This window comes from Salvelinus sp. IW2-2015, linkage group LG7 (assembly GCF_002910315.2).
Source record: "Salvelinus sp. IW2-2015 linkage group LG7, ASM291031v2, whole genome shotgun sequence".
NCBI classification, from domain to species: Eukaryota; Metazoa; Chordata; class Actinopteri; order Salmoniformes; family Salmonidae; genus Salvelinus; species Salvelinus sp. IW2-2015.
In genome coordinates this window covers 23,940,106-23,957,116 of record NC_036847.1, presented here as the reverse complement: position 1 = coordinate 23,957,116, position 17,011 = coordinate 23,940,106, and the positions used below count along the sequence as shown (strand labels likewise).

Sequence of the window (17,011 nt, the reverse complement as noted above, 5' to 3'; positions counted from 1 at the left end):
GCAGCTGGAGCTGCAGGTAGCCAGCGCCCACTCCTGGAGAGACAAGGCCTCCAAGACCTTCCTGAAGAAGAGCAGCCAGCACAGCCTGCTACAGGTCAGAGAGGCCAGGGGTGGAGTGTGTGTGAGCCTTTTTTAGTTCTTTATCTACAGTGGTTAAAAGATTGGTATTTGCCACACATGTAAATCACTAACACTTCAGGGAACACCAGAAAGAGTGAGAGACTGACTGTGAATTGGGTGCATGTGAATATTGTTAGTGTTAGCCCTTATTTTAATTTGTCTGTGAACGTGTGGGTCTTACTAACAGCATCATCACATCTTTTTCTTGCTGCAGGTGTTGTGTCCGTGTGTGGAGAAACGTAAGGAGAGGGGAGAAGAGACGGATCCATTAGATGACCCAGATACCAACACTCTGGGCCTCTCTGCTCAGGACCTGAGAGACCCTGGTGCCATTGTGAGTCTGTATAGAGTCTGGCCTAGTCAGACATTATGGCTGTCAAGTTCTAGTGTGTTATTTACCAGTGTCCAATGTTCCCTTTAAGCTGCACACAGGCGCGCAGCATCCCAGGACTGCCGCGCAGAAGTAATATTAGCCTGCGCAAAGAAGCACGAGATGAACTTCAACTTTCTAGAGTTTTTCCCCTTAGTTAACACTATCAGCGTTTCCTTTTACTGTGGGAATTGTGATCGAATCAACATTAGCCACTTTCAATGCGACATATCGAAACAAAACAAACTATGCAAGGCTTAGTATGTCAAATTTAGTAAGGCAGAACCCATGAGAGTAGGATTTTATTGCATTGACAGGCACAATTCAGCCCTCTACACAGACCTGTTTGGCATAACTAATCAGAGCTGCAGTAGGACTATATGCAACTAGACCCTTGTTATATATGGATCTGAGCCAACTGGACTGTGTTTACAGGATGAGCGGTCGTGAGTAGATGTGCTTGTTTTGAGATCAAAGCGAGAGCTGCATGTGTGCACCTTTGTTCATATCCTTTGCTAGTTAGTGCGTTATTAGCCCAGTTATAGTTTTGTAGTCAGCAATAGGGGAATGATTGCTTCCTACAGGAGCACAGCACGTGTACATTTCTAGACATCTTTGAAAAGCCAGTCCGGTAAAGAGCTTTCAAGGGGGAAGTGTTGTATTTAGCCAATAGGCAGAGGGTAGTATAATTTGTCTTGTTCTMTGTAATAATGGTATGGGAATATTAATGCAGTTTATTTTGTAAAATGGTTTCTTGCATCAAGCAACACATTTTCAGTCACCTCCTTGTCTGAAGGACAAGTGGATAAACAGGTTAATGTCAAGCCCTAAATGTTTTTTTTCAAATCTCATGGAATGTAGGCCTACATTGAATACCAGACATTGGCTGCTACTGTAGGCTGAATGATAGAACAGCTATTTCCATGTTAAAATGTTATGCTATACATTGTTTTTGATGGTAGGTCACTGGCAGGCCTACATTATGATCAAATAGCCACAGTAGCCTACTCAACCACTGTCTGAAACTGTAACTTAAAGTGGATACAACCTCAGTGTTTACTGTAAACACACGTGGAAGTTGCACATAATTTTCACAATTTTGAGGGAACATTGCCGGTGTCAGTATGTCATAACCAAATTCAAACAACTTGATTTGTCAACAGTTTCTGTTAGGGTTCCAACAGGGCCTCAGACTTATACAAACAACAGGCAGAGACGACAACTAGACAAGAAATGAGACAATGACTTAAAAGTACAGGGCAGTGCATAATCTGTGTCTGTCCCTCTAGGTGATGGCGTTTAAAGAGGGAGAGCACCAGGAGAAAGAGGCTCTGCTGAGGCTCCAGAAGGTCAACCTGTCTAAACCAGGTGTGGAGAAGAAGGCTGAGAAAGAGATCAAGACAGAGCGGGAGGACAAGGAGAATGGAGGTGGGAGGTGGGGGGAGGACCCCATGGAGCTAGACACAGCCCTCCACTCTGAGAACTGTGGAAAGGAGAACGGGGACAGTAACCACACAACGACAAGCAGCAGCACCCCTCCTCAGTCAGTGTGTGTGTGTGGCCGGGCGCCACGCCCCCCTCTGCTGCGCTGCCACCTGTGTAAAGACTGGTTCCACGGTGGGTGTGTCCCATTCCCCTCCCTCCTGCCCTCCTCCTCAGGGCTCCCCACCAACCCCCTCTGCTGGTGGGACTGGGACTCACGCTTCCTGTGCCCGCGGTGCCAGCGCTCGCGGCGCCCGCGTCTGGAGACCATACTGGCCCTGCTGGTGGCGCTCCAGAGGCTGCCCGTCCGTCTGCCAGAGGGAGAGGCTTTGCAGTGTCTCACAGAGAGGGCCATCACCTGGCAGGGGCGTGCCAAGGAGGCACTGGACACCCCTGAGATACAGGGGGCACTAGAGAGGCTGCAGGAGCTTAAACAGAACCAGCCTCACAGGGAGGGAGAGGAGGAAGAGGATGGGAAGAAAGGGAACTGTGAGTCGGTGATAGTGCTATCAGATTCAGAGGGAGGAGATGGAGTGATAGACCTCACAGAGGAGAACTCTCCCAAGAAGACCCTAAAGAAAGAGATGAATGGCRGCATGCAGGCTGGATGTGAAAACGGCGTAAGCAAGAAAGTAAAGTCTCACCACAATGTTACAGGTTAGTAGACAACATTTGAACTCCAGTCCATGATGTAACTTTTTCCCTGTCTGAATGTACCCCTTTACTGTAGACACTTACCATGTATCTGACTGTATCCCTCTACCTCCACCCAGGTGTGGGCTCTCTGCTACCGCTGGTCCCATCACTAAAAGGCCCGGTGATAGAGCTGTCCCTGACCACCAGGACCCAGCTAGAGGAGTTACAGCTAGAGGGAGACCTGCTGGAGGTGTCTCTGGACCAGACCAGCACCATCCACAGAGTCCTGCAGGCTGCTTTAGAGCCACACAGACACACACTCAGAACACTCATACTGGTGAGAGACTAGGAAACCTCTAGCTTTAGCGGTGTATGTTGTATTAGCTTAACTCCTATGGTGGTGTTGAAATTTACAATTTAGTAATAGTTAGTAGCTCAATTTCTTTAAAACAATGAAGTGTGGGAAGATACTTGTGGAATGTGGATACTAGTGGAATGGCCTTACTGAAGAGCTCAGTGGCTTTCAACGTGACACCGTCATAGGATGCCACCATTCCAACAAGTCATTTCGTAAAATGTCTGCCCGTCAACTGTAAGTGCTGTTATTGTGAAGTGGAAACGTCTAGGAGCAACAACGGCTCAGCCGCGAAGTGGTAGGTCACACAAGCTCACAGAACGTGATCGCTCAAGCACGTAGCACACACAAATCGTCTGTCCTCGATTGCAACACCGTTCCAAACTGCCTCTGGAAGCAACATCACCACAAGAACTGTTCGCTTCATGAAATGGGTTTCCGTGGCCGAGCAGCCGCACACAAGCCTAAGATCACCATGCTCAATGCCAAGCGTYGGCTTGAGTGGTGTAAAGCTCGCCACCATTGGACTCTGTAGCAGTGGAAACGTGTTCCCTGGAGTGATGAATCACGCTTCACCATCTGGCAGTCCGACTGGGTTTGGCGGATGCCAGGAGAATGCTACCTGCCCCAATGCATAGTGCCAACTGTAAAGTTTAGAGGAGGAATAATGGTCTGGGGCGGTTTTTCATGGTTCGGACGAAGGGAAGGAAAAGCTTAATGATACAGCGTATCATTATAGACGATTCTGTGCTTCCGACTTTGTGGCAACAGTTTGGGGAAGGCCCTTTCCTGTTTCAGCATGACAATGCCCCCATGCACAAAGCGATGTCCATACAGAAATGGTTTGTTGAAATTGGTGTGGAAGAACTTGACTGGCCTGCACAGAGCCCTGACCTCAACTCCATCAAACACCTTTGGGATTAATTGGAACGCCGACTGTGGGCCAGGCCTAATCGCCCAACATCAGTGCCCGACCTCACTATTGCTCTTGTGGCTAAATGGAAGCAAGTCCCAACATCTAGTGGAAAGCCTTCCCAGAAGAGTGGAGGCTGTTATAGCAGCAAATGGGGGACCAACTCTATATTAATGCTCATGATTTTGGATGAGATGTTCGACGAACAGGGATCCACATACTTTTGGTCATGTAGTGTATCATGTTTTTGTCCTGACCCCTGTCCTTAGATTGAGCTCCAGGAGCAGAAGGGAGTGGGCCGTGTGGGGCGGGCTAAAGACTCCAAGAGGAAGAGGAAGAGCCAGAGGGGCGTCACAGGGGTGGAGGGAACACCCCGGTCCCAGGACGCCTCGGAGTGCAAGAAGACCTGTCCCCTCAACCACACACCCCCTCACATACCCATCCAGACACACCCCGAGGTAACTGACCTCCTCGCTTTTTGTTTTCTTCTTTTTGTTTATATTCTGTTAGGCCCACCTCAATTTTGTTCAAGAAATGTAGACATTAGTTACAATACCTGTTTTAAAAAAGGTTAACCAGTTTAACTCATGCTTCTCTCACTTTCTCTCTTTCCCTCTCACTCAGATCTTGTGATATGGTTATGGATGCAACTCAGGAGTAAAGAATGGTCAAACGTTTGGAGAGAGATAGAATGGACAGATTCTGGGCCGAAAGACATTGTCAAACTGTGGAAACGCAACTCGCCTAGGGCCGGGTGGCTTCACCGCTCTACCCCCTCTCTATACAGCTCCCCTGCCTACTGCTCCCCCCACCTCTATACAGCTCCCCTGCCTACTCCCCCCCCTCTATACAGCTCCCTGTCTACCCCCCCTCTATACAGCTTAGCGGTCCTACCCCCCCTCTATACAGCTCCCCTGCTACTGCCCCCCTCTATACATGCTCCCCTGCCGTCCTACCTCTATACCAGCTTAACCTGTCCTACCCCCCCTCTATACAGCTCACCCGCCTATCACATTCAAACACTAACACTGATTCTCTTTCTGAGATCCTACATCTAGATTCTACACTCCTCTGTCTCATTCTCCATCCCCCTTGAACATACCAGCACATTCCTCTCTTCTGCCCTGTACTTTACACCCCCTCCCTCTTTCTCTCTATCTACCTCCCTCCATCCTCCCTGTGAAAGTGTTTTGGAGTGTGTGAGCTGGCAATGTCATAGGAGAGCAGTTATCTTGGTCTTAATTAGGGCTCCAGTTCTCTGAGGTCAGTCTGTTACTCAGTCAGTCAATATGCTATGTGTTCTCAGCTATATTAAATGCTAGTTTGACACAAGCCTGTCGAACACACAGACAGACAAGGAGGTCCAGTTGTTGACCCGACTGAAGAGGAATGAATTATTTCATGATCCATTTTTCTTGGTGTTTTGGACATGAAGCTAACTTAAAGCTGAAGTTCAGTTCGTTGGAAGGTTGTGAATGACATTGTATCCTAGGTGACAATGGTCACCATGGTAACACTTGTATTTTTTTGTATTGGTTCTTGTTTAAGGCTGGGCTGTTGGAGGGGACTTTGCATTTTCAATAAAGCCCATTTTGGATATTTTGGGAAGTGTGAAAAACAGGCATTCATGTTTTTGGTGCTACTTTCCCAAAATAGGTATCTGTACCTCTCTCACAATCTATCTCTCTCTGTCACCACTGACTCTTTCATTTGTTTTCATTCTATGATTCCCCCCTCAGACTAATTATTTGATTCTCTGTCCTGTTTTTCAGTCTGCTCCTCAACTTTCTTCCCTCCCAAACAAAAGTAACACTTCACTTTAACTCTATCACAATTTACTTTGTCTCTGGGTTCAAGTTATTATTATTATTGGTATTGATATTGCAGACACGCAGTGGTCGAGTTTGTGTATAAACTTTTCATTTCAATGTTACCTTTTTTGTTTTTCACTCTTGTTAGAAAATAAAGGTTTAGAATTGTTTTAGGAATCTTTTGACTCTTGTCCTTTCCGTTCAATTATTTGACAGCATATTGAAAAATATTTCTACTGCTGAATGGATCAGTACACCCTTTGTGTTGCATGAACGTGAAGTTAAACCACAGGGGTAGTCGTGGGGGTCCTGGGCTCCTGACATCTCCCTTGAGATCATTTTGAGTGTGTTACTGTATTGCAGTGTGACAGAAACAACGCAAACAATTCAAAGGATAAAATCACAACAATTTATATAGAAAAGCTTTTATTGTAAAACGCTTATGGACTAGACATCACAGTATACTGAACAAACAGGGCCACAGTTTTCTAGTCTAAGAATTGAACAAGTGAAGAACATGTCACATTATCACGTCCACAATTTCACACTAAGAAGTCTATTTTAAGTTGTTCCTTTTTACATTTATAGTCAACATGCAAGTAACTAAATGTCAAAGAACCACTTACCACTCCTCATTGTTCTGTCATACTGTATGAGAAAGTAACTCCATACGATTGTACCAGTCATCAGAAGATTCCAGAACATTTCCTCACGTCTCCACCAGCAGATATGTAGTTGTCGTGTGCTGTGGGATTTGGCGTGCCTTTTTTGTCACTGCTTCTCAATTTATTCATATGAAAACCCATGCCTGTCAGATCTTGCCGCAATGTCCATTTCAGTCATTAGTCAATAAGGCCCAGGCTCTGTTCTTTGCCAGTGTGCTTTGTAAATGCCGTACACAAGCAAATTAGTTGGCATACAGGGCACTGTCAATATCTACAGGTTGGTTTATTTCACCAGAGCTTTCTTTTTACTTGTCTTACCTCCCTGCTTATCTTTATGCTTTTCTCTCAGGCAGAAATGACAGCTTGCAATATTGGTAATTATAAAGTGGGTGGTTCGAGTCCTGAATGCTGATTGGCTGAAAGCTGTGGTATATCAGACTATATACCATGGGTATGAGAAAAATACTATTTACTGCTCTAATTACGTTGGTAACCAGTTAATAATAACAATAAGGCACCTAGAGTGCTTGTGGTATATGCCCAATATACCACTAAGGGCTGTGTCCAGGCACGCCAGGATGCGTCTCGCATAGGAACAGCCCTTAGCCGTGGTATATTGGCCATATACCACACCTCAGGCCTTATTGCTTAATTATGTTATATTCTTCTACATTGCACCATTATTTTCCTCCTCTACTCACAAGCTGTGGTGCGATCTCACYCGTTCTCCCTCTCCTATGTGCAGTGACCATAGAGATAACAAACTCAATGGATATACCTGTTTAAGTGTGGATATTGCCATTGAAGGCTTCCGCCATAAAGGAGTCAACTGGGTGGTAATTCCTATGGGTTATAGCCTCAATGGAGCTGCCCAGGCTGTCACAGACCCTATAATGGCACAGATATAAAGATGATTCCTCTATGGCAGTGACATACAAGATTGAGGTGGATTTATTTTCCTCTAAATCAACCCCTCCACATACTACTTCTCCACTCTTCTCGTCCTCTCTCGGTCTTTCTTTCTCTGTCCTCTATACCCATCACCTTTCCCCTCTACATTAAACAGTGGTGACTGACAGCAGAGGGTTGTAGACCTTCTTCCCGTCAGGTGACCTGGTCCCGTGAGCAAGTAGTTCCTGGATGGTAATCCAGTTATCCAGGATCCTACGGCTCCGTTTCTTCTGGCTCCTCCTGTGGCTCAGCTCCAGGATGGTAGTGGGCTCCTGTCCCTGTGGAGCCCCGTGTTGTCCACTGCCATGCGACTCCCTCAGGAAGTCCAGCCGGCTCTGCATCATAAACTCCCTGCGTCTGCGCTGCTCCCTGGCCCTCAGCAACTGCTGCTTCCTTTCCTCTTTCGACCAATAGCGGCCCATCTTCATCTCGCTGACGGCGTCGTCGTCCGTGGTCATGCCACTGCGCTCTTCCCGGATCTTCATGGCCCGGGCCTTCAGGAGGCGGTCCCTAACGGGACGCTTGGCAACATAGCGGGAGCCGTCGCTTCGTACTTTGACCTTCCACTCCATACGTGGTGAGGCTGGCGGCGGGAGGGGAGGGAGGATGGGTAAGGAGGGCATGGACACAGGGCCCTGGTGGATGTCCTTGCATGTGCTACCCAGGCTCATGGGACTGTCGCTGCCCTCCCTAGGTCGCTCCAGGCCCTCGGAGGTACAGGGGGACCTCAGCTGCATGCAGCTCTGGTAGCGCTGGGGGATTCTGGGGCCAGAGTGACGGCGGGACAGATAAGGGCTGTTCTCAGCGCTATGTCCTCTTCCCCTCCCCTCTACTGTCCCGTTGGTTTTGGGGTGTCCCGCACCTCCTTCCGAACCCCTCCTGGCCGCCCCGTTGCGGGATAGGGATCTGAACTTGGCCCCTCCCGGGCTGGAGGTCTTGGCTTCCGCTCCCCTTCTGTGTGAGTTAGGGGAGTAGGGCTGGTTTAGGTTAGCCTGCCCCCTCTCCTCCCTCCTGCCCCCCCTCTCCCTGTGCCGGCTGGGAGTTCGACACTGCAAAGAGGCTGAGTCTCCCCCCTCCAGGCTGCTGCGGCCATGTGCAGAGAGGGAGGGGTACTGTTCGGTGACCAGAGGGGTGGTCCTGCAGCTCTCCCCTCCTGTGTTGTAGGCTCTGGTGCTGTCCTTGTCAGAGCGCTCCCTCTCAGGGAGCTCATTAATGTCTGACAGCTCATGGTGACAGGACTCCTCGCTAACCAGAAGAGCCACCCGCCCAGCCCCGGCCCCACCTCCGGCCCCGCTCTCCTCCTCCTCCTCCAGGGGCCATGCCTTCAGACAGCGCTCCCGGAGCTGCTGCATCTTCTGGGCCCTCAGGATGTTACGACACTTGAACTCCAGGTGGCGTAGCTCCTCTTCCAGGAGGGCCACCTCATGCTGCATCAGGTTCTCATTCCTGTTCACATCCAGAGGAATCCCCCCATCGCCCCCCTGCCCGTGACCCCCATGCTCCCCCAGCAGCAGAAGAGCGTTGCCGTTCTTCTCATAGTAGCACTTGATCTCCAGGAGCTCCCTGTACCTATCACACTCTTCCTCCGTCAGTCCAGGCATCATCCTCACTGGGTCAGCTGTGTAGACCCTCTCCCCTGCCAGGTCAACAGCCCCCCCCCCTCCTCCTCCACCACCCAGACAGTCCAGCCCCAGCAGAGAGTCTGTGCTGAAGTGGAACTCTGTGGAATGACCATGGAGCAGGGGTGGGGTGTCCCTGTCCCCCTGGCCAGAGTGGAACCTGCGCATGCTGCCGGGGGTGTTGGTCGCGTTGGTGGTGGGGGCGCTGGTCTGGTCGTCTCCCAGCAGGTCATGTTCTGAGGACTCCTCGTTGCGGGTGCTCTCGTCCGTACGGCCCACCCCGCTGTCCAACTCCTGGCTGTTACTCAGCACCGTGTGGAGCAGGCTAGGAGAGTCACGGTGACCCCACCCACGGCTTCCCACCCTACCACCACCCATGACCTCTGGTTCTGCATCGAGCACGGAGGCCCCGTTCCTCAGCTGATGGGGGCTAGGCAGATGGACGGCATTGTCCAGAACCTCCAGCTCCAGCTCATCTGGGTCCAGCTGGTTGTCATTCTGAGTTGTAGAAGGTGTTTCACATATTGTGTTTGTTGTTTTGATGGCCGTTGTTGAGTTGATGGTGTCATTGAAGTGGGAAAAGAAACATATGAGAATAAAGCAGGTTTATTTTATTATACTCTTTTGAACCTCATACAACATGTTAGACGTATGTCTTATTGTTCATCTCAGTCACTAGATGGCGCAGGAGCCAACTTAATGTGTGAGTTCATTACCATTTTAAAGACATTTTTGTACTTGAGGCTATTTTCCACTGACCTGTCTGGATGAATAGGTCAATTGGGCCTAAAGGTAAATATATGCACACCCACTCATCCAGCTATACACGTGCACACACACATTGCCAGTCTGTTCTGTTATGATTTTGTAGTGTGTTGTTACTACTAGTGAATAGAGCAGGTAGGAAAATTACAAATTCATCCCTTTATTCAGACCCTCTGAGATATTGATAATGTGTATGTAAATATTCTGGTTGAATTCCGCAAACAATTCACGCCTCAGAGTGGAGTTGACCACATTTCATTGATAAACATTTTTATTGTTTTAATTTTAATACGTTTCAGACTTTTGGATTATTCTTATCTAACAACCCCTTTATGTATCTCCCTCTATCCCCAAGACCGGTGAAATAACCCTTAAAGGTCCAATACAGACATTTTTATCTGAATGTCAAGTCATTTCTGGGTAACAATTAAATACCATACTGTGTTTGTTTGTTGATTGTTTTCAATGAAAATTGTCAAAAATAAATAAATAATAGCTTCTTGGCAAAAAGCTATTTCTCAAGCAAGAATTTTGCTAGGACTGTATGGGAGTGGCCTGAGTGATGGTCCTAATTGGAGGAGCCTAATGTGAGGGATATGTAACCTGAAAACTAGCTGTTATTGGCAGAGAGGAGGGGAAAGTCTCTTTGTTATTGATCTATTAACTTATAGAAAACCACCCATGCCTCTTCAAACTGCTCTTACACTAAAATGAGAATCATTTTCACAATTTCACAGTATTATTCCAACCTCTGTGTGGAAATATATATAAAACACCCCCAAAAAATTCATGATTTTGACTGCACTGCCCCTTTAATCTCTGCTCATATATTTCTCTCTGATGATTCACCCTCTCCTCAACTCCCTCTGTGAGGATTCATATTGATAAAGCATTGTCTATCTCCGTTTTAGCCTCCCCTGCATCTCATTTCTCTCTGCAGATTGGAGGGCGCCACATGAGTAAAGGAAGATGAGGGTACGTGCAGTGCGTGACTGACTGGGTAGCAACCTACATTTTAATGGCCCTCGCTTAAATCTGCCCTCTAGCTGAATGTGGACTGCATTCCGATTTCAACACTGACTGTGTCACAGAGCACATGTACAGACGTGTGTGTTTGTGTCTATGGCTTATGCACCACTCTCAGTATAAAAAGGGTAAACTATTCTGCCCCATCTGGAGGTGTGTGTTCAGTGATTACCCATTTGCTGTGTGTATGTGTGTATATTATGGGATGTCCTGGGACTGTGTCCTCAGATCTGTTGAGCTGTGACCTTGAGGGAAACAAAGCAATGCCACATTGGCACGTACTGAAAACAAGCAGGCTCTCCTCGTTCTCCCACTAACGCTCGCTGTCCATCCCTCCCACCCCCGCTCCATTTCCCTCTATCTGTACTCATCTGTCTCCCTCGTCACTCCTCTCACCTTTCCTGTCTCCTGGGTAAACAGGGTAGGGGGAGATGCAGAACGCCAGTCTTATTTCCTTTACATGAATGTCCCCTTGTTATAGAGGTACCAATCTGATCTGCCTTTGATTGGTGATCTATGTTGAATTGTACTTGACGGAAAATTGTAAATGGGGATCTTGTGAAAATAAAGAACTTAAATTCAAGTCAAATATCCAAGTGAAAATTACAAACTTCAGAAATCTTTTTATACCTTTTAAAATGTCCTGCTTTGCGGGAATATTATCATGTAACAGGGTGATCAAATTAAGATCCTACATCTGTATGTCAGATGCTGGGTGTTTTGTTCTGGGAGAGGTTCTCACCTCTATTTCGGGCCGGGCCAGGAGCAGGGAGATGTTGGTACTGTCCTCCCTGGTAAGAATGGCCACCGCCTCCTCTCTGTTCTGGATGTCCACCCCGTTTATCTGATTCAGAATCACATCATAAATGTACTCTGACCCTTTTTTCTACATAGACTTGCTATAATATAGAACTTTGTCTGAAATGTTATCTTAACAATCCTAATGTTCTCTTACCTGTAATATTCTATCCCCCTCCCGGATGCGGCCATCCATAGCAGCTATACTATTGGGGTTGACCTGGAGTGAGAGAGGATTAAGTTAGCTGGCAAACAGGCGATCACAGCGAGGAAAACCCTCATCCTCACTCCCATCCTCCTCACCTCGCCCACATAGATCCCCAGATCCTCCTCATCGTCTGTCCGGTAGCACACCGTTAACCCCAGCTTGTCCTGCTGACGAGACTTATACAGCTCCACCTCCTATTGAAATGTGTGGCAGGAAAAACACACGTTTTGAGTGACAAGTTAAACACCTGAACACTGGTAATGGAGATAGAGAGGGCATGAAGAATGGGATTTCTTTTGGATTAGATGGTAGACAATTTGATTTGACAAGACAATTGAGACTTACCTCGTATTCTAACTCATCCTGTCGGAGATCCCCCTCCTGCTGAGTGATGTCAAAGTAGTTGTTGGGGTCATAATATTCAGGCTGTAGGAGACTGAGAATAAAACATATGAGAAAATATGTAATGTGTCCCAATTTTGTTTGTTTGTCAGACATACAGAATGCAGCGCTTTCAAACATCTTGGATAAATTGAATCTCAAACTCTTCCACCCCCCCTCTCTCTGGCTCTCAATTCAATTTAAGGGCTTCATTGGCATGGGAAACATGATAACATTGCCAAAGCAAGTGAAGTAGATAACAAACAAATGTGAAATATACAGTAAATCTATGTCTGTCCCTTTCTCTCACACACTCTCTCTCGCTATCGTTTTCTATCCTTCTCTTTCTCTCTCACACACACATTCTCTTTCTCTTTCCACTCACAGCTCATTGAGCAGGTAGGGTTCCAGGATGGGTGGCAGCGGTGGAGAGGGGGAAGGGTGAGGGGGCGGGGCTCCACATGGGTTGTGGGCGGTCCTTCCCAGGGTCAAGATGTGCTGGAAACTGATGTCAGTCTGAGTGCCGCTGTCCACACAGTCAGTCAGCCCCCCTGTCACTGCTACTGTCCCGTCTAGCCCCGCTAGTCGCCCTGCATGTCCCACCCGCCGCCGGGTCCCCCTCCTCAACACGTGAGACAGCAGCGGGTCTTTCACATCCAGGGTGGGGTCCCCAGAGAGACGAGACAGCTCTTTACCATTCACCTAGAGGAGGGAGGGTTCAGAGGTTAGCCAGCAGGAGGTGGGGGAAGAAGGAGATGAGTGAGATCAGAGGTTAGAGAGGAGGAGAAGAAAGGAAGAGTAAGGGAGTGGTGGAGAATGATTAAACACAAAGGAGTACAAGGACATGGAACATACAGAGGAAGATGTGAGAGAGAGCAACAGAAAGGAAAACAAGCCATTTATAGAGCGAGAAAGGGCAATGGGTGGGTGGTAGAGATTGGACTGGTGTGTGATTACAATACAGGTGTATATAAAGATTAAACAGGATAATAGATAGTAGATTTATTGAGCCACATTAGCAGAGCTCTCACTAGACAGAACAGGTTAGTTCACTGTGTTAGAATTAACCACAACACACAGACTGAGGAGGAGAATAGATGAACACAACACATACAGACAGACCTAAAACACAAAGCTAGGGGTTAGTCAGTCAACACAGCCAATTAAGTGAACAGACAATAGCACAATACACCTGAACAAATAGAGAAATGTGTAGGTCCATTTGGAAAGTATTCAGACCCCTTGACTTTTTGCACATTTTGTTAAATCACAGCCTTATTCTAAAATGGATTAAATAGTTTTTTTCTCCATCATCAATCTACACACAGTACCCCATAATGACAAAGCAAAAACAGGTTTTTAGACATTTTTGCAAATGTATAAAATTAAACTTACATTGCATTTACATAAGTATTCAGATCCTTTACTCAGTACTTTGTTGAAGCACCTTTGACAGTGATTACAGCCTCGAGTCTTCTTGGGTATGATGTTACAAGCTTGGCACACCTGTATTTGGGGAGTTTCTCCCATTCTTCTCTGCAGATCCTCTCAAACTTTGTCATGTTGGATGGGGAGCGTCGCTGCACAGCTATTTTCAGGTCTCTCCAGAGATGTTAGATTGGGTTCAAGTCCRGGCTCTGGCTGGGCCATTCAAGGACATTCAGAGACTTGTCCAGAAGCCACACCTGCGTTGTCATGGCTGTGTGCTTAGGGTCGTTGTCCTGTTGGAAAGTGAACCTTCGCCCCAGTCTGAGGTCCTGAGCGCTCTGGAGCAGGTTTTCATCAAAGATCTGTCTGTACTTTGCTCTGTTCATCTTTCCCTCAATCCTGACTTGTCTCTCAGTCCCTGCCGCTGAAAAACATCCACACAGCATGATGCTGCCACCACCATGCTTCACCGTAGGGATGGTGCCAGGTTTCCTCCAGACGTGAGGCTTGGCATTCAGGCCAAAGAGTTCAATCTTGGTTTCATCAGACCAGAGAATCTTGTTTCTCATGGTCTGAGAGTCTTTAGGTGACTTTTTGGCAAACTCTAAGCGGGCTGTTATGTGCCTTTTACTGAGGAGTGGCTTCCATCTGGCCACTCTACCATAAAGGCCTGATTGATGGAGTGATGCAGAGATGCTTGTCCTYYTGGAATGTTCTCCCATCTCCACAGAGGAGCTCAGGAGCTCTGTCAGAGTGACCATCAGGTTCTTGGTCACCTCCCTGACCAAGGCCCTTCTACTCCGATTGCTCAGTTTGGCCGGACGGCCAGCTCTAGGAAGAGTCTTGGTGGTTCCAAACTTCTTCCATTTAAGAATGATGGAGGCCACGGTTCTTGGGGCCCTTCAATGCTGCAGACATTTGTTGGTTCCCTTCCCCAGATATTTTCCTCGACACAATCCTGTCTCTGAGCTCTACAGACAATTCCATCGACCTAATGGCTTGGTTTTTGCTCTGACATGCACTGTCAACTGTGGGACCTTATATAGACAGGTGTGTGCCTTTCCAAATCATGTCCAATCAATTAAATTTACCACAGGTGGACTCCAATCAAGTTGAATAAACATCTCAAGGATGATCAATGGAAACAGGATGCACCTGAGCTCAATTTCATGTCTCACAGCAAAGGGTCTGAATACTTATATAAGGTATCTGTTTTTTTTTTGTAATACATCTGAAACAAGTTCTAAACACCTGTTTTTGCTTTGTCATTATGTGTAGATTGATTAGGAAATAAGGCTGTAACGTAACAAAATGTGTAAAAATGTAAGGGATCTGAATACTTTCCAAATGTACTCTATATTAGTAATACACCCTCCCCCACACACCCACACGTAGGGTTACAAAGGCACATCACAGTTTTTGGTACATTTAGCTCAACTAAAAAGGTTTTGAAATCACATACAGCGGGGGAGAAGAAAAACTTTATACTGAGACCTTCAATCGGCCTTCTCCATCTAAAGAACACAGCATGTTACTTATTTGACCCTTCTGTGGAGAGAGGGAGAGGAATGGAATCATTAGAGAAAATGAAAGTGAATAGGGTTGGTTCAGTGGGAAAAATTMAAGTGTTATGTTGTAAGGAAATGGGTTAATATTGGTTGAGATCATAGATTGCCTGTTGGCAGGCTAATCCCTGTATTAGTCCTAACTCCCTCTGCATGTGTCTAAACATGCTCTAAATGATCCTCTCTCTTTGAAACAACACAACGCAGTTACATCCTTTACAAAAAAAGATTGCAGTCAGAGTGCATTATAAACTGCAGTTCAAAATACCACAGTCGACTGCAGTTACTGCAGTTTCAAAACTGCAATAATCAACATGTGTACCAACCCAGCCTAATATATAAACCCTCTCTAGTTCCCTATATCTGCATGTCTGTGAAGTCAGTTCTCCCCTCTCTCTCTCAATCTCTGTCTCGATTCCTCCGTCATCTCATCCTCTGTCTCGCGTCCTCGTCATTCTTTCACTCCGTCCAGTCATCATCTCCGTCTCAGTCTCTCTTCTTTCTTCTTCTTCTCTCTCTCTCTCTTCTCTCTCTCTCTCTCTCTCTCTCTCTCTCTCTCTCTCTCTCTCTTCTCTCTCTCTCTCTCTTCTCTCTCTCTCTCTCTCTCTCTCTCATCTCTCTCTCTCTCATCTCTGTCTCTCTCTTCTCTCGTCTCTCTCTCTCTCTCTCTCTCTCTCTCTCTCTCTCTCTCTCTCTTCTCTCTGCTCGTCTCCTTGTCTCTCTCTCTCTCTCTCTTCTACTCTCTCCTCTTCTTCCTATCTCTCTCTCTCTCTCTCTCTTCTTCTCTATCTCTTACTTCCGTCATCTCTGTTGCCTCCTCTCCTCGTCTCTCACTCTCTCTCATCTCTCTCATCTCTCGTCGTCTCTCTTGCTGCTCTCTCTCTCTTCTCATCTCTCTCAGACTCTACTCTCTCTCTCGTATCTCTCATCTCTTCTCAATCATCTGCTCTTCTCGGTCGTCTCTTCATCTCATCTTCTCCTCTTCTTGTGGACTGCTTTATTGGCATGAAATACAATTTGTAGATATTGCCAAAGCAGTATAGTGGTACAGAATTTCAGTAAATACAGTACAATGCAATGAGGATAATGAAATACAGTTCATTTCAGTAGTAATAATAATAGGTATACAGGTACAACACTACTGCTGTTATATTGTGTCATTCTAAACAGAAAATGTCAAATAAATAAACAACCAAATTAACACGGATGATGGTTACACTATGCATTCTAAGTTATATACAATTGAAAAACTACAGATAATTCATGTTCATGGGATGTTCCTCAGGCTATGGCAATCATATACTGTACATATCTGGCAGTAATATTTGCGGTTTCTCCCTCACCCTGAATAATTCCCAGTTTTATGTCATTAGTAAATGCACAGAAGTTGGAAATTGATAGAGATGTTTTCTTGAAAAAATATCCTCTTATTTGGGAGTGTTTCTCGCAGTGGAGGAAAAAGTTAATTTCTGTAACAATCTGATTGTTTTCCCTGTGTGGTTGAATAATACAGTTGTTTAGTGTTTTTAACAGCTGACATAGGGGACTCTTTTCAGGGTTCAGCTCTTGGGTTTCCAGTGCTTTGAATTGTATGGATGTTTTGGGGCTATATTTACATTTAAATGGAATCTTCAGCGTTCCACTCTGCATGCATTATTTGGTTATTTCTTTTGGCTATTTAAGATAATTCTGCAGAATTCTGTATGTAGGTTTTATATTWGTTTTTTCTCCCAATTGTTATAATCGTAAAAACAGGTTGGACCCATAACCTCACTTCCATACAGTGCAATTGGTCAAATTACACTTGAATATTTTGCCCCAGATCTGGATATTAATGTTTATTTTTGAGAATTTTCTTTTTATGAAGTAAAATGATTTGCAGGCCTTTTTCTTTCAGTACATTCACTGCCAAACCAAT

General features: G+C 46.3%; 2 protein-coding genes across 4 annotated transcripts in view; one reads left to right on the top strand and one right to left on the bottom strand.

The window, feature by feature from the left end:
* Positions 1-4,771, top strand: part of LOC111966953 (lysine-specific demethylase 5C) — a 19,713-nt gene extending 14,942 nt beyond the window's left edge. The window contains exons 11-16 of the mRNA XM_070444332.1: positions 5-94; positions 335-454; positions 1,780-2,629; positions 2,746-2,945; positions 4,146-4,334; positions 4,501-4,771. Of these exons, the coding sequence (XP_070300433.1) occupies positions 5-94; positions 335-454; positions 1,780-2,629; positions 2,746-2,945; positions 4,146-4,334; positions 4,501-4,509 (1,458 nt within the window). The 3' untranslated portion in view covers positions 4,510-4,771. The remainder of the gene's footprint in view (positions 1-4; positions 95-334; positions 455-1,779; positions 2,630-2,745; positions 2,946-4,145; positions 4,335-4,500) is intronic.
* A 1,325-nt stretch (positions 4,772-6,096) lies between these two features.
* LOC111966646 (PDZ domain-containing protein 4-like) overlaps positions 6,097-17,011 on the bottom strand; it is a 28,065-nt gene continuing 17,150 nt past the window's right edge. For 2 of the 3 annotated variants that reach the window (XM_023991491.2, XM_070444559.1), the window contains exons 2-8: positions 15,023-15,076; positions 12,486-12,802; positions 12,065-12,155; positions 11,815-11,913; positions 11,669-11,731; positions 11,456-11,557; positions 6,097-9,420 (exon numbers count right to left, since the gene is read on the bottom strand). In XM_023991491.2, the coding sequence (XP_023847259.1) occupies positions 7,411-9,420; positions 11,456-11,557; positions 11,669-11,731; positions 11,815-11,913; positions 12,065-12,155; positions 12,486-12,802; positions 15,023-15,076 (2,736 nt within the window). In that variant the 3' untranslated portion in view covers positions 6,097-7,410. The remainder of the gene's footprint in view (positions 9,421-11,455; positions 11,558-11,668; positions 11,732-11,814; positions 11,914-12,064; positions 12,156-12,485; positions 12,803-15,022; positions 15,077-17,011) is intronic. The other variant, XM_023991492.2, reaches the window with a different exon arrangement.